A 26,406-nucleotide genomic window follows, 5' to 3' on the forward strand; every position below is an offset into this window, starting at 1 on the left:
AAGCAACATCTCAAGACATCAGTCAGGAAGGTAAAGCTTGGTCGCAATGGGTCCTCAAATAGACAATGACCCCAAGCATACTTCCAAAGTTGTGGCAAAATGGCTTAATGACAACAAAATCAATGTATTGGAGTGGCCATCACAAAGCCCTAACCAAAATCAAGTAGAAGATTTGTGGGCAGAACTGAAAATGCGTGTGTGAGCAAGGAGGCCTACAAACCTGACTCAGTTACACCAGCTCTGTCAGGAGGAATGGGCCAAAATTCACCCAACTTATTGAGGGAAGCTTGTGGAAGGCTACCCGAAATGTTTGACCCAAGTTAAATAATTTCAAGGCAATGCTACCAAATACTAATTGAGTGTATGTAAACTTCTGACCCACTGGGAATGTGATGAAAGAAATGGCTGAACTAAATCATTCTCTCTATTATTATTCTGACATTTCACATTCTTAAAATAAAGTGGTGATCCTAACTGACCTAAGACAGGGAATTTTTACGAGGATTAAATGTCTGGAGGTAGGAATGTAAAGTAGGGGGAAGAAAAGGTGCGACTGCATTCAAAATTCACTTTGATTTTCCATCTATAGATTTTGTGCCTTGGTGAAGCGGCGTGCAGAGGGTGTGCCCCCTGGCGCTGCCAGAGTGGTCCCCTGCCCCTCAGACTTCGACCCCCCCGACCACCGCCAGGTGCCCGCCGACATAGACCCTGAACTGGTGTACCTCTGCCGCCACGTCTACGACTTCCGCTACGGACGCATCCTGAAGAACCTGCAGTAGGGGACAGCAGAGGACAGGCAGACAGACCAACCGTAGTGGAGCACACGCACTCCTTCACATGGGGCTGAAGGATGAGAGGGGGAACCCCTGAAGGGTTTTGGGGGTCCCCTGAACTGGAGGGAGGGCTGCTGAAGGATCAAGTATTGGAGGGGGACCACTGATATCTGAATCCCCAGAATTGCGTTGAAGGAGTGGGTACTGAAGTACCTTACCCCCTTTTACAACTGTTACTAGGGAGGTGAAGTTTTGACCCCCTCAACTGGAACTAGAACTGTACTGGCTTGGACAGAAGGGAGAGATCTGCTAGCTGTCCTGCTATACCAGGGCTCATCACCATGTGCATGGACAGCCATGTTGGTGACCTAACAAGAGGAAGAACTGCGCTACCAGAGCCATACAGGGCTCGTCATGACGTTGATGTTAGAGCCTGATGTGATGACAACGTTCTTCTTCATTTGTGTTTGTCTCTGAGGCAGCTGTGATCGAGAGGGCACTTGCAGCTTGAACACACACACAATGTGTGTGTGTGTGTGTGTGTGTGTGTGTGTGTGTGTGTGTGTGTGTGTGTGTTCAGTCTGTTGGCTACAGTGAAACCACAGGTGCAGGTTCACAAAGGAAGTGGAAGTCTCACCTTCCCTTTCTGCATTGTCCGAACAGAACACAACACACTATTCTGAAGTACCCTCAGCGCTGGCTGAGTCTCTAATCATACCCTATTCCCCATAAAGTGCATTACTTAGCAGATAAATGTTACTGTATAGCAGGGTTCCCCAATAGGCAGCCCCCCAAGTTTTCTGAACAAAATTATTTTTAAATACGGATTGTTGTGGGACATAAAAAAACTGTAAAATCAGCTCGAAGTGATTCTAATTTAGGAAATCTGTCCTCAAGTATTCCCACTCATAAATGGAGATGATCATATCCCAGTGTAATCAAGGTTTGAAATTATGTTTTTGTCAAATACTATATCTGTTTGGAATACTTGTGGTCAATTTGCAGGGTACAAATAATTTATAACCATCTACTGGCTCCCCGACCATCCGCTCAAGAAGAAATTGTCCCCGGCTGAATGTAATTGGGAACCCCTGCTATATCGGGCTTTGGTCAAAGACAGGGCACTATATGAAGAATAGGGTCATGTGAGATGAATTCCCCCCCTGACCCCCTTTTTCTGTTCCTAAGAACAGGACTGTCGTCATGCTTTTGTCCAACGGTCCAATGGAGAGCCCCCTTACTGTGGAGGGCTAACCTCTCCCATGCTCTGCATTGGCCTATCAGATGGAGGGTTGTTGATGTCAGTGCCCACATCTTTGGAGTGTTCAGAAGTCTGAAACATTCCAGAACGTTCAAATGGAAATGTAACGTATTGCAGAGACCATTGCTTACTATACATGTCTATCTTAACTTTCTGTAATGTTGCACTCTCCTGAACGCGACCCTGTTGTTCCCATGACTTGCCTTATGACTTGCAGGTAGAGCTTTAGGCAGCTAGTCCCACCCAATTAGAAATTGGATGAGTAGAATGGAAAAAGTACAAAACCACAGACAAAATCCACATAGATTTCACCCCGGTCAACACTTTGCCATTGTTGTTTGAGTATAACACTGAGAAAGGCTTGGTTACCTCAGTGATTCCCGAGTGATAAGCATTTTATTCAACATTACAACATGGTACATCCAATATGGCTGCTGGTCCACATGTTGTGGATCTTTGTCCATTCTACTCATTCTACTTCTATCCCCCCATCCCTTTCCATCCTTCGAAGCTCCGCCCTCTCCAAGATAAACCAAAGGATGTCACGAAGCAGAGCACCACCACTCCTCTCCTTCTTCTCTTGTCCTCTTCCCGCCTCTCGTCTCCTCCCTCCCTTGTTAGATTGCACTAATCCATTACTGAATTACAACGTCTATGATTGTGTTCTGATTTATGTTAAGCTACTAATATGTTATATTATAACTGGGGACAATACTGTGTATTATCACTGTCTGTGCGCTTAGTAGAGAATGGAAACTAAGGCTGTGTCATGGCAACTTTTATCAATGCATAACTACTTTATGTGTTTTACTATTAGAGACATCCGCCAGCATACTATCTATGTGTTACTTCAGGGGTGGATGACCTTACTCCTAGTGAGCTACTGGGTATGCAGGCTTTCGCTCCAGCCCTGAAGGTGTGTTAGTTGGAGCAGGGCTGGAGCAAAAACCTGCATATTCAGTAGATCTCCAGGAGGAGTGTTGGTCACCTCTGGTTTATATGTTACCTGCTATCCAACCAACCTGTCATATCATCTAATGAAATAATATGTACAATGAAAAATCATTCCTGTAGATTGTGGATCCACACTGGTATTATTGTTGTTCATCCACGCTGTCCAGGGGGTTCAGGTGAGTTGGCATCTTGGTGTAACTCGCTGTGCAGAATGACGTAATGTGATGTTCCGGAGGTTTGGCTTGGAATCTCTGAAAAATGTCCTTTTGACACGCGTTATTGAGATGTGTTGGTTTTTAACCACAATCATTCAACATTGCCTTGTAACCTTCTGCAGAAGTGTCTGTCCGTCACGTGTAGTCCTAGACAAGCGCCAGTGTCTGACTGAGTTAGTACTTCTTAAAACACTACCTTGGATTGCTTTCTTACTGTGCAAATGTTCTATTGCTGGACTTTGTGCCTAATCTGCAAAGTTTTGAATAATACCCAAAAGCCATCTGAAACATTTTCCATTATAACAGTTTGAATCATACCCCAAAATAGCGACTAAACAAAGCTTGTATCGGATAAATCATATAAAGGTTTAAATTTAAATATTATCAATAGGTATTTTGTTGCTAGTGGTGCCCAGATTCTTTGAAAAAAATAATATATATTCTCCTACTTTACAATTTTTCCTTATCGAAAATATTTTATTATGTCAATTTCTTAAGATGGCATATGCAATATATTTTTCAGAGGGACTATTTTTGACAAATGTATGTGTAAATCGAGGAAGTAAAACTTTTTCATTTTATTTTAGCTTAGTTTTGAATTTGAATCACAAGTCATAAATTGAGATTTGACCAAAAACCTGGAAGACGAGAAATGGGAAGGGTTAGGTTATGTTTTGGTTAATTTCTGACTATAAGGGTTGGTGCAAGATCTGAGGTCCCTACCTAAAACATGTTGCTGTTTATTTTACAGTCCAGTATTCACTTTGGCCCAGATTCACAAAACACTTCATAAGATTGTCATAAGTACAATTCCTCAACAATATCTTAAGATTGAATGATTTTCTTACAAACTTCTCAAATATCTTCTTATAAATCATCTTCAAATGTTTGTTGCTAGGCAACCGTTTTAACTAGCTATCTAGCTTGTATGCCAATGATGTTAGCATATTTCTTCCTGAGATTGTTCTAAAACATGTTTTGGGGTTTAAAATAATAAGTTTGTGTGATTTAAACATGTTCAATTGCTTTCATGAGCTTTTTCTCTCACTGCCCTGAGTTTAAGACGAGGGTTTAGCTATCTTGGAATTTAACTTTTCCAGGAACTTTATTTAAGAATCTAATTTCTTAACTTTTTTTTTCCAATAACCTTTTTGAGGAAAAGCAACTTTGCTTAACTTTCTTCTTAAGTCTATAGTTAAGGAAAAAATGTCAGTTAAGAAGAAATGTCTTCTTAAGATGGTTTTGTGAATCTGAGCCCTGGTATTTACTTTGAATTTGCATGGTTAAATGGCAGTTAGTTACCTAATATTTACTTAGTAATTACATTTGAGTTTCTTAAGGATTCATTGGAAAAAGTATAACTTGGTACCAAGTAGTTACCAACCTGAGTTGAATTGTTTGAAATAATGACCAGAAGACAGAAGGTGCCATTTGAGACGTGACCTACTCTGTACTCTGTTGTGGTGTTACCACTTAATATCGTTCTGAATACTATATAAATACCAGCTAAAAGAGGACTGTAAATAGAGTTTTATGAAATTATTAAGTGTACATATTTGAACCCTGACTCTGTGACCCCTGACCCTCTGTAGACAGCAATTGCACAGTGCAGTAGTAGTATTTTTTTGCAAGACCTGTAGCTGATGATTATATTTAAAAATGAATACATAAATATTTAAATGGAGTAAACCAATACAATATATAAAGATTTCAATTTAACTTATTTGGATAATGTGTTTTAATTGAAAAAAGTCCTCTTGCTAAGACTTTCGTGGTCAATAATGAAAAACAATTGGTTTCTTGTTATTAGTAATTTCTGAGTTTGGATATTAAATGATTGAATGGAGATTCACAGAGGTTGTAGTAGTTTGTACTTATATAGCTAGCGGTGTAGAAGGTTGTTTCTGTAACAAGGCTATATTCCTGCCCAGCCAGACAATGGCCAGGCCCGGTTGGCTGCAGCAGAAACAGACCGGCACCAGAGCTGGTTTCTATCTAGAGGTGCCACTTGGCATCAGGGGTAAAGAAGACCAAAGCACATTCTGGCACAAAGTTAGGGGAGGTAGACGTTACACTCTAACCACTGATCCAGGATCAGATATGTCCTCATCCCCCTGTTTGTTAAGGTTAGAATTGTGGTTGGAGGGTGAATCTAAGCTGATCCTAGATCTGTGGTTTAGGGAGTGAAGTGTCTACATGTCTGACCTTAGGGTTTGATGTCTGGGAGGTTGCCATGGTAATGGGTGTCACCTGAGCCCTCCCCTCATCGATCTATCCAATTAGAGGACAGAGTCACTCTACACCTTTGACGGCCTGGCTATAGGATGATAAACTTTATCTTTCTGCGGTGTTCTGTCTAGTGGGGTTTTGCTGCTGATATTTTTTGTGACGTGGTAAATTGTCATTTTGGATTTTGACTTAGTCATATTGTTTCATGGGTAGATTCACATGAGAGAATTGAAGATACACTCTTGACCTGATCAGCTGTTCTGCACCATCAGCACACAGACAGACCCCCCATGGCTTTACTCCCAGACATGGATTTACAGCATTGAGCCCGTAGAGGGCACTACATGAACAGAAATTGGGTGTCCCACTGACAACTTTAGAATAGAACACCCTGGCTATGTCCCAAAGCTCTTTAACATTTACTTTCCTCATCTCCTTTCATTTATGTCACTGAGGAGGGGGGAATGATATAGTATAGGTGTTGTGTGATATTTAACTGTCAAACATTTTAAAGTCCTATGGCAAGAGAAGTGAGGAAAGGAGATGGTATATTATGTTTGGGCTATTGGGACATGGTCATGATATGTCATGTGTACCTATGGTTTCCATGGTAACATAGGTCAAATGTTCCTGACCTCTGATCTCCACCATTCCACTTCTCACTTACCCAGGAGGTGTTTTTATCTCTGCACCAATCGAAACTAATCACCCGACCAATGCCTGAAACTCTGCTTTTTGTGGTCTTCTGTATTACTGCTAAGTGTCAGCATATATTTTGATATATTTAACAATGAGGGATCTAAAAGTCTAGATATTTTTGGAGTAGATAAAGGATGTGTGTATCAGATAACTGTCACTTTGTCATGCTCTCTGAAAATCTCTTGGGTTTTTGGTAAGAATTCTAGAATCCCTGCTGATGTAATGTTCCATTGAAAGACTATTTATAAAGTTTAAGTCCTTTGTGAAAAAAATCTTTGGCGTGTTCTTTATTGTGATTCTGCCATATGTTGCTTTGAAAGTTGAATGCAAAACTAACAATCAGATGGCCACGTGTGTGTGAGAGTGTGTCATCATGGCTTTCGGAAGGCATACTGGTATGTAAGTTGCAACCAACGACCACAAGGTGTCGGTAGATATACTACAGGTTCAGGACACCGACTTTGGCCTCCTCTTCAGAGACATATTTCCCTTGGCCCATCTTTGTACAATGCTTAATCCGGCTCAGGGCACTAGGAATGTGCAGTGCTCTATGTGGCCGGACACAAGCACAGCATAGCTACTGGTGTCCATCCCACAGACGTAGACACACAGAGAGTGCAGAGCTGGATCACTGAACACTACAGTGGAGGATCTGACAACTCAACAGCTCCAGCAGGCTTTCACGATTTGATTTCAAACTTCAAACATTTAGTAGCAGTAAGGATGGACTGGGACCAGAAATCCTCCTGGGTATTTCTGAAACACTGGCCCATTTTTTTTCTTCTGGGCCAGTGTTTATGAAATGGGACAGCAACCAATTATCTAAATTATGGTCATTCTGCTCCAAAATCATTATAATATTTCTTAACAGGTCCATGGGCACATTTTTTCTCTTTTTTTTCAACCAAAAAGTTTTTCTCCCATGAGCTCAGCTCACTGGCCTAAAGGTGGACCAGCCCACTGGCCTAAAGGTGGACCAGCCCAGTGGGCATTTGCCTGAACTGCCCTACGGCCAGTCTGTTTCTGAGTAGCACCCAGCTCATAAACCTAATGTCTTGGCATAACGCACCAGCAATCCTCACTCCCATCAGTACTGTAGGCCGCGAGCACCCACAATGTGCACCCACAATGTACTCCCATCAGTACTGTAGGCCTCGAGCACCCACAATGTACTCCCATCAGTACTGTAGGCCTCGAGCACCCACAATGTACTCCCATCAGTACTGTAGGCCTCGAGCACCCACAATCCACTCCCATCAGTACTGTAGGCCTCGAGCACCCACAATGCACTCCCATCAGTACTGTAGGCCTCGAGCACCCACAATGCACTCTCATCAGTACTGTAGGCCTCGAGCACCCACAATGCACTCCCATCAGTACTGTAGGCCTCGAGCACCCAGAAAGCACTGCCATCAGTACTGTAGGCCTGCTATTAGAAAAGGAAAGGCTGGGTGGCTTCTATGGGGGACAGTTACGTAGTTATGAGGGTGACCGGTACCGGTGGTATCACAGGTCTTATGGAAGGAAGGTGATGCCACTACTTGTGTGTGTGTGTGCAATACTAGCTGAAACTACGCTGCATCAGCAGTGGGCAGTGCAAACATACTGATACTGTGCAGTGCAGCACACTTGGGATGGCAGACCATCTGCTTGAATACCAATCTAGTAAAGTGCCAAATAGACAAAGGAAGAAGCTTACTCTAGGTCTTATTTGTGAGATCCTTGCTGTACCCTTAATGCCCTTTCATCTGTTGTTCAACTCTTCCGTTTCTGCATAGTAGGATATACTTACATAACATAAGGTATGTTTGAGTGTTTCCACCCTAATGATTAAGGATAGGATTGGGGAGGGTTGATCTGATCTGAGCTGATCGTAGATCAGTGGGTAACTTTTATCCGGAGCTGCCTTCCCCATAATTATAATTAACATGGTCAGCTTATTGTCCCTGTGATGCCTTTAATTAATGAATCACGTTTTCCTCCTAATCTTCTGTAGCTTATCAGCCCTACGATGCAACAGCCCGACCAGCTGGCAGTCTGATGCAAGCACTTTGCTTTAGTGTGGGTGGATGGATACATATTTTGAAAACATCAGCAGTTCAGTATCCGTACAAGACCAATACATCTTTGTTGAGGAATATGAATTGTGTGATAACTATTCTCACTTTGGCTCTGAGAGTTGTTACACAAACCCAGGTAGCCATAGCAACCCCTGCCCACATCTCTGGTGGAAGCTGAAAAGTGCCCTTTCACCTCTTCCCCCCCTCTCTCCCTTCCAGCACTCCACCCCTCTACCTTCCTCCCCCTCTTCCATCACTCCACTGTCCTGTCGTTCTTGGCTGAGGGCTTGAGATGGCTTACCAGGGCCTTTTAATCTCTTCTTAATGACATCATCTTCCCACCCATCTCCCTCTAGGCTCCATCTACTCTCCTCTATGGCTCTGGAAGCAGGGATGAAAGAGGGAGGGAGGGGAGCGGATAAGGGAAGGTGATTGACTGAGCTCAGTGGAAGAGGAGGAGTGTAAGCAACCCTTTTGTAGGATCACACCCTCACACACTCGCACACACAGAGGTGGGTAGGCATGGCGTCTGGGACGTTGATGGAGGACAGTCCCATGGAGGAGTTGGTGGACCAGGGGTTGGGGATGGAGGAGATGGGACTGAGGAGGCCCTCTCTTAGGGAGATCTACCACCATGACTCCCTGCTGGCTTCAGACACATTCTTCATGACCGGTACTGTATATGTGGGTGGGGTACAATTCATATAGGTAAAGTGACGAAAGGGAAGATTCCTCTGAACATACATCATTTTTGGGGGGGAGGGGGCAATTCCAATCGCTACAAAGTGTCACTTTACCTCTAGTATTTGGGGGCCTGATTGTGTGATGGGGGCGTATTGGTGTCTGTCAGAGGGTTTGCGTGGGTATGCAAGGAGTGTGGTGAATTTGGGATATGAATAGACACATGTCCATTCTCAAAGCACACCATCTTGGAAAGGAGAATACCAAATTACTGCCCTCTACATCAACATAATTGCTATAGGCCTATGGTTTTCTAAATGTTTTTTGGGGGGTTGTTTCTATGTTGTGTAGTGTGGTTCTATTACATAATCCTGTTAGCTTGAGCGTGTGTGTGTGTGTGTGTGTGTAGGCTGTGCGTGCGTGTGTGTGTGAGTAGGCTGTGTGTGTGTGTGTGTGTGTGTGTGTAGGCTGTGCGTGTGTGTGTGTAGGCTGTGCGTGTGTGTGTGTGTGTGTGTGTGTGTGTAGGCTGTGCGTGTGTGTGTGTGTGTAGGCTGTGCGTGTGTGTGTGTGTGTGTAGGCTGTGCGTGTGTGTGTGTGTGTAGGCTGTGCGTGTGTGTGTGTGTAGGCTGTGTGTGTGTGTGTGTGTGTGTGTGTAGGCTGTGTGTGTGTGTGTAGGCGTGTGTGTGTGTGTGTGTGTGTAGGCGTGTGTGTGTGTGTGTAGGCTGTGTGTGTGTGTGTGTAGGCTGTGTATGCTGTGTGTGTGTGTGTGTGTAGGCTGTGTGTGTGTGTGTAGGCTGTGCGTGTGTGTGTTGTGTGTAGGCTGCGCGCGTGTGTGTGTGTGTGTATGTGTATGCTGCGCGCACATGTGTGTGAATGCTGCGCGCACATGTGTGTGAATGCTGCGCGCACATGTGTGTGAATGCTGCGCGCGTATGTGTGTGAATGCTGCGCGCGTGTGTGTGAATGCTGCGCGCGCGTGTGTGAATGCTGCGCGCGTGTGTGTGAATGCTGCGCGCGCGTGTGTGTGAATGCTGCGCGCGCGTGTGTGTGAATGCTGCGCGCGCGTGTGTGTGAATGCTGCGCGCGCGTGTGTGTGAATGCTGCGCGCGCGTGTGTGTGAATGCTGCGCGCGTGTGTGTATGCTGCGCGCGCGTGTGTGAAGGCTGCGGGTATGTGTGTGTAGGTTGCGCGCGCGTGTGCGTAGGCTGCGCGTGTGTGTGTGTGTGTGTGTGCGCGTGTGTGTGAAGGCTGTGCGCGTGTGTGTGAAGGCTGTGTGCGCGTGTGTGTAGGCTGTGCGTGTGTTTGTAGGCTGCGCGTGTGTGTGTGTGTGTGTGTGTGTGTGTGTGTGTGTGTGTGTGTGTGTGTGTGTATATGTATGTGTGTGTAGGCTGCGCGCGTGTGTATAGGCTGCTCGCGTGTGCGTGTGTGTGGTGTGTGTGTGTGTGTAGGCTGTGCGCATGTGTGTAGGCTGCTCACGTCTGTGTGTGTGTGTGTGTGTGTGTGTGTGTGTGTGTGCGTATGTGTGTGTGCGTATGTGTGTAGGCTGTGCGTGTGTTTGTAGGCTGTGCTTGTGTGAAGGCTGGGTTTGTGGTTTGTATAGTTGAGTTAGTGCAGCAATAGAGATTTGAGCTGGGTGCTACTAATTCCCTTTTCCAGGGCTGGGATTACAGGCTATTCTAATCCCAATCCCACATTAGGTTTCTGGAGGTGGCACAGGCCTGATGTCACAGCCAAAAACAGGAAGAGAAACACTAAATCAGAGAGTACACTGGGTCACAATGCCAAATATAGCAGACTACACTTATCTGCATATAGACTATGCCTAAAACAACCTGTATTCGCTAAGTGCTATGGTATATCCTCACATATTCACTCTCCTAAATAAATGAGATGTGTTGACACTTGGCATAGTTTGTCAGTCACTGCTGGTGTATTAGCATGTGTTGTGTGTCACGTTCAGCCTCCATCAGTCAGTGGCCTGCACTATTGTAAATAAAAGACTGGAAGAGTGGATGATCAATGAGCTGGACAAGCTTCTTACAAGAGAACAATACAAGGCCATGCAACCTGTTTCTCGCTCTCTCTGTTCTTACTTTACATCTCTATTTGTGTCTAACTCTCACTCTCTCCATCTGTATTATTTTCTCTCTCTTTCTGTCTCTCTCTCTCTCTCTCTCTCTTCCTCTCCTCCTCTTTCTGTCTCTCTCTCTCTCTTCCTCTCATCCTCTTTCTGTCTCTCTCTCTCCTCTCCTCCTCTTTCTGTCTCTCTCTCCTCTCCTCCTCTTTGTCTCTCTCTTCCTCTCCTCCTCCTGTCTCTCTCATTCTTCCTCTCCTCTTCTTTCTGTCTCTCTCTCTCTCTCTTCCTCTCCTCTTCTTTCTGTCTCTCTCTCTCATTCTTCCTCTCCTCCTCTTTCTGTCTCTCTCTCTTTTCCTCTCCTCCTCTTTCTCTCGCTCTTCCTCTCCTCCTCTTTCTGTCTCTCTCTCATTCTTCCTCTCCTCCTCTTTCTGTCTCTCTCTCTCTCTCTTCCTCTCCTCCTCTTTCTGTCTCTCTTCCTCTCCTCTTTATGTCTCTCTCTCTCTCTTCCTCTCCTCCTCCTGTCTCTCTCATTCTTCCTCTCCTCTTCTTTCTGTCTCTCTCTCTCTCTCTTCATCTCCTCCTCTTTCTGTCTCTCTCTCTCTCTTCCTCTCCTCCTCTTTCTGTCTCTCTCTCATTCTTCCTCTCCTCCTCTTTCTGTCTCTCTCTCTTTTCCTCTCCTCCTCTTTCTCTCTCTCTTCCTCTCCTCCTCTTTCTGTCTCTCTCTCATTCTTCCTCTCCTCCTCTTTCTGTCTCTCTCTCTCTCTCTTCCTCTCCTCCTCTTTCTGTCTCTCTTCCTCTCCTCTTTATGTCTCTCTCTCGCTCTTCCTCTCCTCCTCTCTCTTTCTGCCCACCTCTCCCTCTATCACTTCCTCTTTCTGTCTGTCAGTCTGACAGAAGGTTAATCAGGGTGGGGGTGGGGTTTCTCATGCCAAAGAGGCTCAGTCTGAGGGATTATCATTGTGCTATTGTATAACACACACACACACCAAACCCCTCACTTTAGGCCAAATTGGAGAGGATAGGAGTGTATAGGCATGATCACTAACACACACCCCTACACACACACACATGCACACGCAATCTCAGATCAAGGCTTGAAGCAATGTTGTAAACATCAGCATGCCCCACAACAGCAGACACTACCCAGAGAGAGAGGGAGCGTGATAAAGGAGAGACCGAGAGAAAAAACCCTTAATAATGTTTCATAACCTCACCATGGACTCAGTCTTTGTGACCTGAATTTGATGCTGTTACAGAGGAAAACAGGACAGGAAGAGAGGAGAGGACAGTTGTTGTGATATACATTTTGTGATCTTGGTGTGAGGCTGGTTGGAGCGGAGAGGAAGGGAGAAGAGCTCCGTGTGTGTTCTACTGTGTGACAGAACTGGAACAGAGGATGGAACAGTGGAGATGAGAACACCAGCCAGTGGAACACAAAGAGAGAGAGCGAGAGAGAGCTGGCAATCACTAGGATGGAGGAAGATATTGTCTGTCAGACAGTGGAAGAGAGGAGGAGGAGGAGTTCTAGAGTGGAGGAAGGGTTACCCAGTATGAGGAATCTTTATGACATCTCCTCACTAGACAGGGTTTCCAAAGGTATTCGACAGCTTCTGATCTTTACCATTACACCAGGCACTTACGAGCATCACTCTCATAGGGATTAGAGTCTACTAAAAGGACACGGATGGAGCCTATTGTCTTGGTTCTTGTAGTAGCAGATGTATTTCATTTGATCTCTGTGGTCGTATTTTCATATCGTTTAGTGAACATTTTTTATATATATACAAAATTATGCAATTTATTAGGAGTGTTCCTCCTATTGATGTAATTTATAGAAAATTGTCTCTTGGTTTTAATCCGAGTGATGTGTGTGTCTGTTGTCTGTGGCGTGTGTGTGGTGTTTGCTATATGTGAATTATAGTGCATGTGCTATTGTTTGTTTCAGCTTTTATGTCTACAGTATTTATGTTACTGTGTAAGGTGTCTGTGTGATATGTGAAGAATTCTGTTTGAGTCTGTGACTGGTCAGTCTGTTTGATGAATCTGTGTGAATATTCAGTCTGTTTGAGTCTGTGACTCTGTTCAGTCTTCTTTAATGAATCTGTGACTCTATTCACAGTCTATTTGAGTCTATATCAATCACCTGGAAGCATAAGTAACTCTGTGTGTGTGTGTGTGTGTGTGTGTGTGTGTGTGTGTGTGTGTGTGTGTGTGTGTTAACATGGTCTTGAATTGCCCAATGGCCAGTGACTTTAGCTCAGTGGACTAAGACAGTGTTAGTGGCGCTGGTTGGGTACAAATGCCTTTAGCTGTCTGTTACCGTAGCTTGGTGGCATGCGGGATGGATATAGTGGACCATCTGACGTACCTGAAGCAGTGGCTTTAGCTCAGTGGGCTAACTCTGTGTGTGGTTGTGCTACCCAGATGACCGCAGCTCTGCAGCGAGCGGGATAGATGTAGCAGACCGCCTGACATACCTGGAGCAGTGGCTTTAGCTCAGTGGGCTAACTCTGTGTGTGGTTGTGCTCCCCAGATGACCGCAGCTCTGCAGCGAGCGGGATAGATGTAGCAGACCGCCTGACATACCTGGAGCAGTGGCTTTAGCTCAGTGGGCTAACTCTGTGTGTGGTTGTGCTCCCCAGATGACCGCAGCTCTGCAGCGAGCGGGATAGATGTAGCAGACCGCCTGACATACCTGGAGCAGTGGCTTTAGCTCAGTGGGCTAACTCTGTGTGTGGTTGTGCTCCCCAGATGACCGCAGCTCTGCAGCGAGCGGGATAGATGTAGCAGACCGCCTGACATACCTGGAGCAGTGGCTTTAGCTCAGTAGGCTAACTCTGTGTGTGGTTGTGCTCCCCAGATGACCGCAGCTCTGCAGCGAGCGGAATAGATGTAGCAGACCGCCTGACATACCTGGAGCAGTGGCTTTAGCTCAGTGGGCTAACTCTGTGTGTGGTTGTGCTCCCCAGATGACCGCAGCTCTGCAGCGAGCGGGATAGATGTAGCAGACCGCCTGACATACCTGGAGCAGTGGCTTTAGCTCAGTGGGCTAACTCTGTGTGTGGTTGTGCTCCCCAGATGACCGCAGCTCTGCAGCGAGCGGGATAGATGTAGCAGACCGCCTGACATACCTGGAGCAGTGGCTTTAGCTCAGTAGGCTAACTCTGTGTGTGGTTGTGCTCCCCAGATGACCGCAGCTCTGCAGCGAGCGGAATAGATGTAGCAGACCGCCTGACATACCTGGAGCAGTGGCTTTAGCTCAGTGGGCTAACTCTGTGTGTGGTTGTGCTCCCCAGATGACCGCAGCTCTGCAGCGAGCGGGATAGATGTAGCAGACCGCCTGACATACCTGGAGCAGCGGATGCAGATGCAGGATGATGAGATCCAGCTTCTGAAGATGGCCCTGGCAGACGTCCTCAAGAGACTCAACATCTCAGAGGAACACCAGGCCACCAACGCCAAGAAAGGACCTGCTGAGAAAGGTACACACACATAGTGGGGTCCGAAATGATTGACACCCTCGATAAAGATGAGCAATAATGACTGTATAAAATAAATAATTCAAATAATGAGCTATATTGTATGCAAAAAGAATTTGGGAAATTATATTATTTTATACTAATGCAATTGCTCAGAGAAAGAGATTATGTTTACCAAGTAATCTTTTTTTCCCCTCAAAATGGTAGGAGTCAAAATGATTGACACCCCTAAGGATTCTTTATAAAGAAAGTAGTCAAAAGTTTAGTATTTGAGGCCTCCCGGGTGTCGCGGTAGTTAATGGCGCTGTACCACCAGAGACCCTGGGTTCGCACCCAGGCTTTGTCGTAACCGGCCGTGACCGGGAGGTCCGTGGGGCGACGCACAATTGGCCTACTGTCGTCCGGGTTAGGGAGGGTTTGGCCGGTAGGGATATCCTTGTCTCATCGCGCACCAGCGACTCCTGTGGCCGGGCGCAGTGCGCTCTAACCAAGGTTGCCAGGTGCACGGTGTTTCCTCTGACACATTGGTGCGGCTGGCTTCCGGGTTGGATGCACGCTGTGTTAAGAAGCAGTGCGGCTTGGTTGGGTTGTGTATCGGAGGACGCATGACTTTCAACCTTCGTCTCTCCCGAGCCCGTACGGGAGTTGTAGCGATGAGACAAGATAGTAGCTACTAACAATTGCATACCACGAAATTGGGGAGAAAAATGGGTAAACATTTTAAAATTTAAAAAGTTTAGTATTTGGTCCCATATTCCTAGCAAGCAATGACTACATCAAGCTCGTGACTCTACAAACTTGTTGAATGTATTTGCAGTTTGTTTTGGTTGTGTTTCAGATTATTTTGTGCCCACTTAGTAAGTCATGTATTGTGTCATTTTGGATTCACTTTTACTATAAATCAGAATAGAATGTGTTTCTGAAGACATCTACATGAATGTAGATGCTACCATGATTACTGGTCATCCTTAATGAATCGTGAATAAGGATGAGTGAGAAAGTTACAGAGCGTCAAAGATCATACTCCCAAGACATGCTAACATTTCACCATTACCAATAACAGAGGAGGTTAGCATGTCTTGGGAGTATGATCTTTGATGCTCTGTAACTTTCTCACTCATCCTTATTCATGATTAATTCATGATTAGCCATAATTATTTTAGCATCCACATTAATGTAGAAGTGTTTAGAAAGATATTCTACTCTTATTTACAATCGTCTGAGACCAGCCACCCGGACAGCTGAGTATTTCTGTTTGTAAGAAAGCCATCTTGTGGGGAAAAACAAATTCTGATTGGCTAGGCCTTGCTCCCCAATGGATGGCCCCTGCCTGATCATGTGAAATCCATAGACTAGGGTTTAATGAATTCATTTCAATTGACTGACTTCCTTATATGAACTGTAACTCAGTAAAATCGTTTGAATTGTTGAATGTTGTGTTTATATTTTTGTAAATGCTACATGGTTGGGCATACTGACAAATTCTCTAAAACAGCGTTGGAGGTCGCTTATAGTAGAGAAATTAACATAAAATGATCTGGCGAATGCTCTAGTGGACATTCCTGCAGTCAGCAAGCCAGTTACACGCTCCCTCAAGACTTGAGAAATCTGTGGCATTGTGTTATGTGACAAAACTGCACATTTTGGAGTGGCCTTTTATTGTCCACAGCACAAGGTGCATCTGTATAATGATCATGCTGTTTAATCAGCTTCTTGATATGCCACACCTGTCAGGTGGATGGATTATCTTGGCAAAGGAGAAATGTTCACTAACAGGGATGTAACCAAATTTCTGCACCAAATTTGGACAAATAAGCTTTTTGTGCATATGGAACATTTTTGGGATCTTTTTTTTCAGCTCATGAAACATGGGACCAACACTTTACATGTTGCGTTTATATTTTTGTTCAGTATAGACAGGGCCATCGGAAATGATTCAGACTCCTTGACTTTTTCCACATTTTGTTAGGTTACAGCCTTATTCTAAAATGTATCAAATAGTTTTTTCCCTCAACAATCTACACACAATACCTCATTACTATAATATCCCATTTCTTCTCTGCAGATCATCTCAAGCTCTGTCAGGTTAGATGAGGAGCGTCTCTGCACAGCTATTTTCAGGTCTCTCCAAAGATGTTTGATCGGGTTCAAGTCTGGGCCACTCAAGGACATTCAGAGACTTGTCCCGAAGCCACTCCTGCGTTGTTTTGGCTGTGTGCTTAGAGTTGTTGTCCTTCGCCCCAGTCTGAGGTCCTGAGTGCTCTAGAGCAGGTTTTCATCAAGGATCTCTCTGTACTTTATTCAGTTCATCTTTCCCTCGATCCTGACTAGTCTACCAGTCCCTGCCACTGAAAAACATCCCCACAGCATGATGCTGCCACTATGCTTCACCGTAGGGATGGTGCCAGCTTTCCTCCGGACGTGACGCTTGGCATTTAGGCCAAAGAGTTCAATCTTGGTTTCATCAGACCAGAGAATCTTTGTATTATTCTGTATGTAACTCTGTGACACTCCACATAGTCTCTATGGGGGTGCCACAGGGTTCAATTATATATATATACATCAATAATGTCGCTCTTGCTGCTGGTGATTCTCTGATCCACCTCTACGCAGACGACACCATTCTGTATACTTCTGGCCCTTCTTTGGACACTGTGTTAACTAACCTCCAGACAAGCTTCAATGCCATACAACTCTCCTTCCGTGGGGGTCTCAATTTACTGTCGACTTAAAATACACATGGTGCAATTTTAACATTTGTTTGTTCAACAGTAGTCACTCAGTTAGCCCATGTCAGCAATTATTTTTAACATTTGATTGATAAGTTAGTCTAGCGGCCAGCTATGTAAACTTTTAGTAAAACCGACTGAATTGGGGCCTATTGATCATCAGTTATCATATTAAAACTATGGCAAAATGTGTGGAATTGTAAGAAATTAGCTGTAAAACAGCACATTTTTATTTACTTCCCATAGTAAAATAAGTAGAATTGCATGAAATTAGTTATAAAATTGCAACATTTTCTCTCCACCCCAAGGCAAAATGTGTAGAATTTCAGGAAATTAACTTTAAAACTCAAATGTTTTGTTCGCAAGTTGGGCATGGTGTGGGTACGCAAGTTTTTTTGTGGCCCCCACCCCTATCAGTTGCCCATCTCTGGCTTAGGTTGTTACGAGTGTACTGATATAAATAGGACACGTGACAACTTTGAGAAAATCACTATATACCCAAGTTGTGCACACACGTATCTGACCTCTCATTGGACAAAACGCATTCAACAGATCGCTGCCCGCACCTGCCCGCCTGACTAGCATCACTACTCTGGATGGTTCTGACTTAGAATATGTGGACAACTACAAATATCTAAGTGTCTGGTAAGACTGCAAACTCTCCTTCCAGACTCATATTTAGCATCTCCAATCCAAAATTAAATCTAGAATCGACTTCCTATTTCGTAACAAAGCATCCTTCACTCATGCTGCCAAACATACCCTCGTAAAACTGACTATGCTACCGATCCTTGACTTCGGCGATGTCATTTACAAAATAGCCTCCAACACTCTACTCAGCAAATTGGATGCAGTCTATCACAGTGCCATCCGTGTTGTCACCAAAGCCCCATATACTACCCACCACTGCGACCTGTATGCTCTCGTTGGCTGGCCCTCGCATCATACTCATCGCCAAACCCACGGGCTCCAGGTCATCTACAAGTCTCTGCTAGGTAATGCCCCGCCTTATCTCAGCTCACTGGTCACCATAGCAGCACCCACCCGTAGCACGCGCTCCAGCAGGTATATCTCACTGGTCACCCCCAAAGCCAATTCTTCCTTTGGCCGCCTTTGCTTCCAGTTCTCTGCTGCCAAGGACTGGAACAAACTGCAAAAATCACTGAAGCTGGAGACTCATCTCCCTCACTAGCTTTAAGCACCAGCTGTCAAAGCAGCTCACAGATAACTGCACCTGTACATAGCCCATCTGTAAATAACCCATCCAACTACCTCATCCCCATACTGTATTTATTTATTTATCTTTCTCCTTTGCACACTAGTATCTCTACTTGCACATTCATCTTCTGCACATATACCATTCCAGTGCTTAATTGCTATATTGTAATTACTTCGCCACCATGGCCTATTTATTGCCATACCTCCCTTATCCTACCTCATTTGCACACACTGTATATATATTTTTTTCTACTATATTATTGACTGTATGTTTGTTTATTCCATGTGTAACTCTGTGTTGTTGTATGTGTGTCACGTCCTGACCATAGAAAACCTGTATTTTCTATGATAGAGTAGGTCAGGGCGTGACTAGGGTTTTTTGATCTAGTTTATATTTTCTATGTGGAGTTCTAGGTTTGATTTTCGATGTTGGTGATTTGTATGATTCCCAATTAGAGGCAGCTGGTTATCGTTGTCTCTAATTGGGGATCATAATTAAGTAGCATTTTTTCCACCTGTGGGTTATGGACCAAGCAGCGTGCCCGGGAGGTAATGGCATCCTGGTCTTTGGAGGAGATCAGGGAGAGAACATCCTGGACTTGGGACGACATAATGGCAGGAGACAAGAGCCTGCCATGGAAGCAGGCGGAAGCAGCGAAGGAGGGACAGTGACGAAGTCAGGGAGGAAGCCCACAGAAATCCCAACAAAACATTTTTGGGGGGCTCATGGAGCAGTCGGCGGAGCCGAGGAGTGAACCAGAGCCAGTCTGGGAGAAGAGTGAGAATTTGGAGGAGAGAGAAATGGGGGGTAGTTGAGTTGGTGGAGGATGCACGGATTTTGCCCAAAGGAACGTGTTGTCAGTTTGGTGCCACCTGAGTCAGCTCCCCGTACTCATCCTGAGAAGTGTGTTAAAGTTCCGGAACAATTGATGCCGGCTATACGCACCAGGTCTCCAGTGCACCTTCCCAACCCAGTACGTCCTGTGCCAGCTCCTCGTACTCAACGCGTGAAGAGTGTCATCGTTCCGATACAATGTGTGCCGGTTCTACGTACCGTGTCTTCAGTGCGCCACCACAGCCCGGTACGTCCTGTGCCGCTCCATGCACCTTCTGTGCGAAGTGTGTTATCCAACCGGTACCATTGATGCCGGCAATACGCACCCAGGTCTCCAGTACGTTTCCACTGTCCAGTGCGTCCTGTTCCTGCTCCTCGCACTCTCCCTCAAGTGTGCTTTCCCAGTCCGGTGCGTCCTGTTCCTGCTTCCCGCGCTTGCCCTGAGGTGCGTGTCACCAGCCCGGTACCACCAGTACCGGCCCCACGCACCAGGCTTCCTGCGATGATCCCCGGTCCGGAGCTTCCGGCAACAGTTCCCGGTCCGGAGCTTCCGGCGACAGTTCCCGGTCCGGAGCCTCCGGCAACATTCCACGGTCCGGAACCTCCGACGACGGTCCTAGGTCCGGAACTTCAAGGTCCATGGCTGGATCCGCAGGATGAGCGGGTACTTCGTCCCGCACCAGAGCTGCCCCCGATGCTGGCGGATGAGCGGGTACTTCACCCCGCACCAGAGCCGCCACCGCCACTAGACACCCACCCTAACCCTCCCTTTTTGATTCAGGTTTTGCGGTTGGAGTCCGCACCTTTGGGGGGGGTACTGTCACGTCCTGACCATAGAAAACCTGTATTTTCTATGGTAGAGGTGGTCAGGGCGTGACTAGTGTTTTTTGTTCTAGTTTATATTTTCTATGTGGGGTTCTAGGTTTGATTTTCTACCTCGGTGATTTGTATGATTCCCAATTAGAGGCAGCTGGTTATCGTTGTCTCTAATTGGGGATCATTCTTAAGTAGCATTTTTTCCACCTGTGGGTTATGGGATATTGTTTGTGTTAGTGTGTTTGAGCACTACGTAGTCACGGGTCTTTGTAAGTTTAATTATTTGTTTCCAGTTTCACTTTGTAATTAAAGATGTGGAACTATACTCACGCTGAGCCTTGGTCCGATCATTATTACGAACAACGTGACAATGTGTTGAACTGCTTTGCTTTATCTTGGCCAGGTCGCAGTTGTAAATGAGAACTTGTTCTCATCTAGCCTACCTAGTTAAATAAAGGTGAAATAAAAAATAAATAAATAGTATGATACTGTATGTTACATTGTTAGGTTACATTATGAATGGAATAGGGGTCACACAATCGCATATGAATTTAGAGGAAATACAGTATCATGCGTCTTACCCAGTTGTACAATAGCACGAATTGGATGAGGTAACTTACATAGATCTTGGAGGATGTATAGTATTATGCGTCTTTCTCTGAGACCGAGTTAGAATAAGGGTTAGCTAAAATGCTACAGTTGTCCCCAACACGACTCGAACACACAACCTTTGGATTGATAGACAGTCGTTGATTACACCCGCCCATCCTTCACGACCAACCACCCTACTTTTGTTTCTGTCTAAAGTAACAAAATCATTAGTACATCAGTATCCTACGTCTTGGAGGTGCTCAGAAATGTGTATAGTATGTTTTGTATAGCTCTGAGGCAATGCTACACACACACACACACACACACACACACCCTCCTCACCCACATTTCCCCTATGCACCAGCAGCTAGGCCTGTGTCTCTTGCCCTGCCATCCAGACCATCAATGAACAGCCTTGCCTCTCTGAAGAAAAGCTCCACAAGCTCTACAATGCCCTCTACTTCCACCGCACGGAACTACAGTCCCTTACCAGGAGCATCAGCCAAGAGGTACAGTACACAATCACTAACAGTCACCTGCAAACACAGAGAGGTACAGTATGATTACTAAACCTCTACTGTTACTCTAGCTAGATACATTTCAACAAATTAATCATACACTTGCTGTTGTCCCACTCTCTCTAACGTCCCCCCCCCCCTTCTCCCTCAGTGGTGTGAAGAGTTCAGCAGGCAGTCTGAAGGACTGTACCTCTAAGACTCGGCCAGGCCCCCGACCTGGCCCCTCAGGATCAACAGTGGCCCCCGGCAGTAAGAAAGGCGATAGGTAGGTTAGTAGGCATATACTGCACTGGAACTTAGACGTCTGTGTCAGTAAGAGGGAAGGGGTGTTTAAATGTGTTCTGAACATAGCCACGGAAAGTAAGGGTGATGAAGGGGCTGTAGCATGCCCTGAAACAAATCACATTTTTGTTGGGATTTCTCACAACAGTAGTGCACTGTTTATAAGTCCTGCATTAGCGGCAGCCCCATGCCCAAACATCTTCCTGTGGCTATAACTGTTCTGTACTGAGTCTATAAGGCCTTTACGTAGTTTCAAATACATCTCTAGAGCAGGAGTCACAACTCTGGTCCTTGAAGGTCTGCTGGTTTCCATCCTTGTTCGTCAATCTGGTTTATATCTGTGTCTGGGAAACCTGGTGTAAAAACTACAAGCATCAGAACTGTGGACCTCGTGGACTGGAGTTGTCCATCCTTGATCTAGACGAGCGTGAGATTGAGAATAGATGAGATTGAGAATCATTTCCATGCTTGTGGGATGGGGCCTAACTTCTCCTTCCTCACTCTCTGCTTGCAGCAAAACCAAGGAGTCTGCAGCCAGTGTAGGTAAGACATTGATTTAATGTCTACTGTCCACTAGCAGGGAGCAGCACTAAGATGGACAACAGGGCTTGGGTAGAGTAATGGCCAGGTTTAATAAAAAAATGATTGAACCTTTATTTAAGGTTAATGAAATGGGAAACAAGCTGTTGGTTAGATTGATCCTACTGAAACATACCATTGATAAATGACAGTGGTGGAAAAAGTACCCAAATGTCATACTTGAGTAAAAGTAAAGATACCTTAATAGAAAATGACAAAGTCATTACTAGGTAAAAGTGGAAGTCACCCAGTAAAATATTACTTGAGTAAAAGTATTTGGTTTTAAATATACTTAAGTATCAAAAGTAAATGTAATTGCTAATATATACTTAAGTATTAAAAGTAAAAAATAATTTAAAATTCTTTATGTTAAGTAAACCAGAGAGCACAATTTTCTTGTTTTTCATTTACGTATAGCCAGGGGAACACTCCAACGGTCAGACATCATTTACAAACGAAGCATTGTGTTTTGTGAGGCCGCCAGATCAGAGGCAGTAGGGATGACCAGGGATGTTCTCTTGATAAGTGCATGAATTGGACCATTTTCCTCTCCTGCTAAGCATTGAAAATGTAATGTACTTTTGGGTGTCAGGGGAAATGTATGGAGAAAAAGTAAATTATTTTCTTTAGGAATGTAGTGAAGTAAAAGTTGACAAAAATAAATATATAAATAGTGAAGTACAGATACCCCCAAAAACGACTTAACTAGTACTTTAAAGTACTTTTACTTAAGTAATTTACACCACTGACAAATGGTTAGAGTGGCTATAACTCCCACATCGAGTGACCTGCTCTCTGTTTCTGTGTTTGTTTTCTACAGGGTCGAGGCGTGTGACGCACTGTAAAGGTAGGCCTCAGTCCAACATCCTGGAATAACATTCTTAACTTCAACTGGATATGTCTTAGTCTAGCTCTCCTAGTAATGGCTTGAATGGAGTAAATGGAATGCTGTCAAGCATATGGTTTCCATGGTGTTGATTCCATTCCATTGACTTCATTCCAGCCATTACTTTGAGCCGTCCTCCCTCAGCGGCCTCCACTGAGTTCTACATACTATGACTGTTTTCTCCACCACCTGTTACTGATCCCATGCATTATCTATCTCAGAAGAGACAACGTCTGTCAAGTTTGTCAAGTTTATGGAATAATATCTACTAAAAGCTCAAATCTAATCTGTGGCAAATACATCTTCTGGTTTCTAAAGTACAAGTAAGCACTGTATTTGAACACTTGTTTTATCCTTGTCTCTCATTTTCTCACCATGTATCATCATGACTTCTCTTCCCTTCCCTCTCCACGACACATCCACACCTTTTCCTCCCACCTCAACACTTCAACCCTTGACCATCTCCTCACACCCCAACACTTCACCAACTCAACCCCTCACCATCTGCTCACACTAACATACCTCACTTCGTCCCCTACTTTCACCCTCAACCTTTACCCCTCATTTCACCTCTTCACTTAGTGACTATGCAGATCTATCTGAGCCCCCAAACAAAAAGGACTGGGTCTTCTGAAGTGGCCAAATCAGCCCCCACGGTCCCCAACTCCAGACCAACCAGAACCCCCACCTCCCCTCAGACCAAAGGAGTCCCCCCGACCTCCGACCGGACCAAGCCCAAGACACGCAAAACACACCCTGCCTTCACCCTCCCCCTGCAGAAAAGCACCAATCAGAATACGTATTCTCCTCTGGACACGTTCAATTACAAAAGCCCCCTCAAATCACCAAGCCATTACTTCCAAATCTGTTACTAGGCAATAGAGTAGGCTATGAGGATGTAGAAGTTGCTCCTAAACACAGGTCTAGGGTCAGATATTGTTCTAATCCTCATAATGGTTAGGGTTGGGTAATCTAATCCTAGATCTGTAGTTAAGGGCAATTTATATTTGGGCTATTACAAGTGTAGGCCTGTAAGAGAAATCTGTTTTCCAGATGTTTGAAAATGTATAGCAGCGTGGTATTTACTGTAGAAGTGGAGGTTGTCTTTAGTAATGTTTGAGATGGACTGATAGGTACAAAGTTTGGGTTTTGAGGTTTTTGTTTGACCAGAAAAGAGAATAGTGAGTTTATTTGATTGTTTTGTTGAATTTCCTAGCACCATCAGTGACCATAGTCCTCTTCACGTTGTTCTCTGTAATTTCTTACATATTTATGTCAACTTGAAGCCTCTATTTCTTTCTGCTGTTTCTTTCTGTCTTAATGTCTCATTTATGTTTTACATTTTAGTAATTTAGCAGACACTCATATCCAGTTTAGTTTATTTGTAGCTTTATGTCAGTAAAATATGGATGTATGAGTTTTCATTGAAATCTCCCTGACTTTGAGGGGGATGTACAGTATGAGTGAATTCTCTTATTCGATGTCTGTGTGTATCTCCGTCTCTGTTGACAGCCATTAATAAACATTTGTGATCACCTGCTTCGACTACTTTTTCTTTCTCCTTTCTCTTACAACACAAATGTTAAAAGTAATTTAGCAGACACTCTTATCCAGAGCGACTTACAGGAGAAATTAGGGTTTAGTGCCTTGCTCAAGGGCACATTGTCAGATTTTTTACCTAGTCGGCTCAGGGATTCAAACCAGTGACATTTCGGTTACTGGCCCAACACTCTTAACCGTTAGGCTACCTGGCGCCCCCTATGGCCTGCTGTAATAATAACAATGTAATAACAAATGATTACAAGATATGTCCATATCTTATCTTGTTTGGAGTTCTACTATGTGTGAGTGAATGTGTGTATGTGTTTAGTACATAGTATCATAGCTCTGTTAGAAACCTCTGCATAGTAGGGCAGAAATCTCTGCATTCGGCTCACAGAAACTGTAGGCCTCAGCGTACGTGAGCGTCAGAAGGCTAGATGTATGCTATCCAACTCTGTGACAACATGACATTGGGTGGGCTAGTTTCAGTAGTTATCGAAATAGTGTATGCACCCCCTTGAACTTAGTGTGTTGTCTTCACACTTGCAACATGGGGTTCAAGTGGGTAAGGGATGCTCTCTGCTGGCCAGAAGATAATTGGGCCTCTGTTTCCTTTCCCAGACACTTCAAAGCCCCCATGCAATCTTTGTAATTGTATTTTTAAATCTTCACTGTATGTCTTAATAAAACTACTTAATTTCCCTGAGCCTCCTTGGCCCTTGAAACGCTCGGTCTGATAGTATAGGCATTACGAAACAAAATAGAAAATATTTACATGCACAGACCTGATTGGCTGATAGGACGGTCTAGAGCCCATCCCTTTTCCCAGATGAACAGTCATTGGCCTATTATAAACAGATCACATTGTGAATGTCATGATGTGGGACAAAAGTTCCCTTCCACCTGAACAGGATGAAATTCCAGGCTCTTAAACAAAAAAGGCATTATCATAATTTTCACAATTTCAGTGTTATTTCGACCTCATAGTGTGGAAACATAATTTAAGAAAAAAACTGTAAAATCACAATTTAATTGGAATGCCCCTTTAAGTTGGCTCAACTTCAAGGATATTTATTCTTTAATGGTATCTGAAGAATATGTGGCTTGAAAATTAAGGCTAGACAGTGGAAGTGAAAGTCTGTGACCACACCAACATCTTAGTTGGGTACAGATCATTCACACTTGCCATCTTGCAGGCTATGTTCAATGATTCTGTCGATGCCCCATTGACGTTATGTCCTTGGCCCTGTACTTTGTCTGCATGCAGGTCAGAAGATCTTAGTCCTGTAAAATAAAGGTTCAATTAATAAATACAATAAAAATAGGTTTTAGGTGTCCTAACCCAAAACCTAGCCTACAAAAGTGCAATAACTTTTGACCTTACAATCCCATCTGTTTACCTGCCGAGGGGAACCGGCAAACCGCTGACCATCACACCTGTAGTGTAGCCAACTACGATGGGTTCAACAAAGATGGATATCACATTGACATCCAATTCCTCTCATCATGGATTTAAGTAGGCCTACTACTGTCTTTCGTTAAGTGATAGACATGTTACATTATTACCTGGTGGTGTTGTCAGGGTCACAGGCTTAGTGGTCACACTTCAAAAAAGAAACCTGAGTTTGAACCCGACGACCATTGAATATCATTGGTTTGGAGAGGAAACAGAAGGGTGGTATAGACTTAGCCTACAGTAGCTGCAGCAGCCACCGTGACTGCCCCCACCTCTATATCCCTCCCTTCCGTTCTCCCTCCCGCACGTCCACTCTCCGTGTGCTGGACGAAGGGAAGATGGCACCCCAGAAGCCGCTGTCGGCACAGACCGGTCTCTCGCCAGGACAGTTCTCCGTAGCGTTCTGAAATGGCACCGAAAACACTGGCAGGACCTCGAGAGGGACTGGTTAGAGATTCACTTTAAAAGAGACTAAAACTGTGGCATCGTTTTGTGGCATTTACCCCACCCTGTCGCCTTTCTAGCA

At 44.7% G+C, this 26,406-nt stretch overlaps 2 protein-coding genes across 3 annotated transcripts in view; both read left to right on the forward strand.

The window, feature by feature from the left end:
- The window catches only part of LOC139407297 (bromo adjacent homology domain-containing 1 protein-like), a 34,943-nt gene extending 29,894 nt beyond the window's left edge, over nt 1-5,049 (forward strand). For both annotated transcript variants that reach the window (XM_071150960.1, XM_071150961.1), the window contains exon 7: nt 590-5,049. In XM_071150960.1, the coding sequence (XP_071007061.1) occupies nt 590-779 (190 nt within the window). In that variant the 3' untranslated portion in view covers nt 780-5,049. The remainder of the gene's footprint in view (nt 1-589) is intronic.
- A 3,649-nt stretch (nt 5,050-8,698) lies between these two features.
- LOC139407843 (echinoderm microtubule-associated protein-like 1) lies at nt 8,699-24,421 on the forward strand. The gene is made up of 7 exons (XM_071151713.1): nt 8,699-8,864; nt 14,246-14,431; nt 20,985-21,126; nt 21,287-21,400; nt 21,932-21,960; nt 22,817-22,843; nt 23,465-24,421. The coding sequence occupies exons 1-7, from the start codon at nt 8,714-8,716 to the stop codon at nt 23,755-23,757; spliced, it is 942 nt and encodes a 313-aa protein (XP_071007814.1). The 5' UTR covers nt 8,699-8,713; the 3' UTR covers nt 23,758-24,421.
- Nucleotides 24,422-26,406: the final 1,985 nt, after the last annotated feature.

The sequence above is a fragment of the Oncorhynchus clarkii genome, chromosome 4, assembly GCF_045791955.1.
Source record: "Oncorhynchus clarkii lewisi isolate Uvic-CL-2024 chromosome 4, UVic_Ocla_1.0, whole genome shotgun sequence".
Lineage (NCBI taxonomy): Eukaryota > Metazoa > Chordata > Actinopteri > Salmoniformes > Salmonidae > Oncorhynchus > Oncorhynchus clarkii.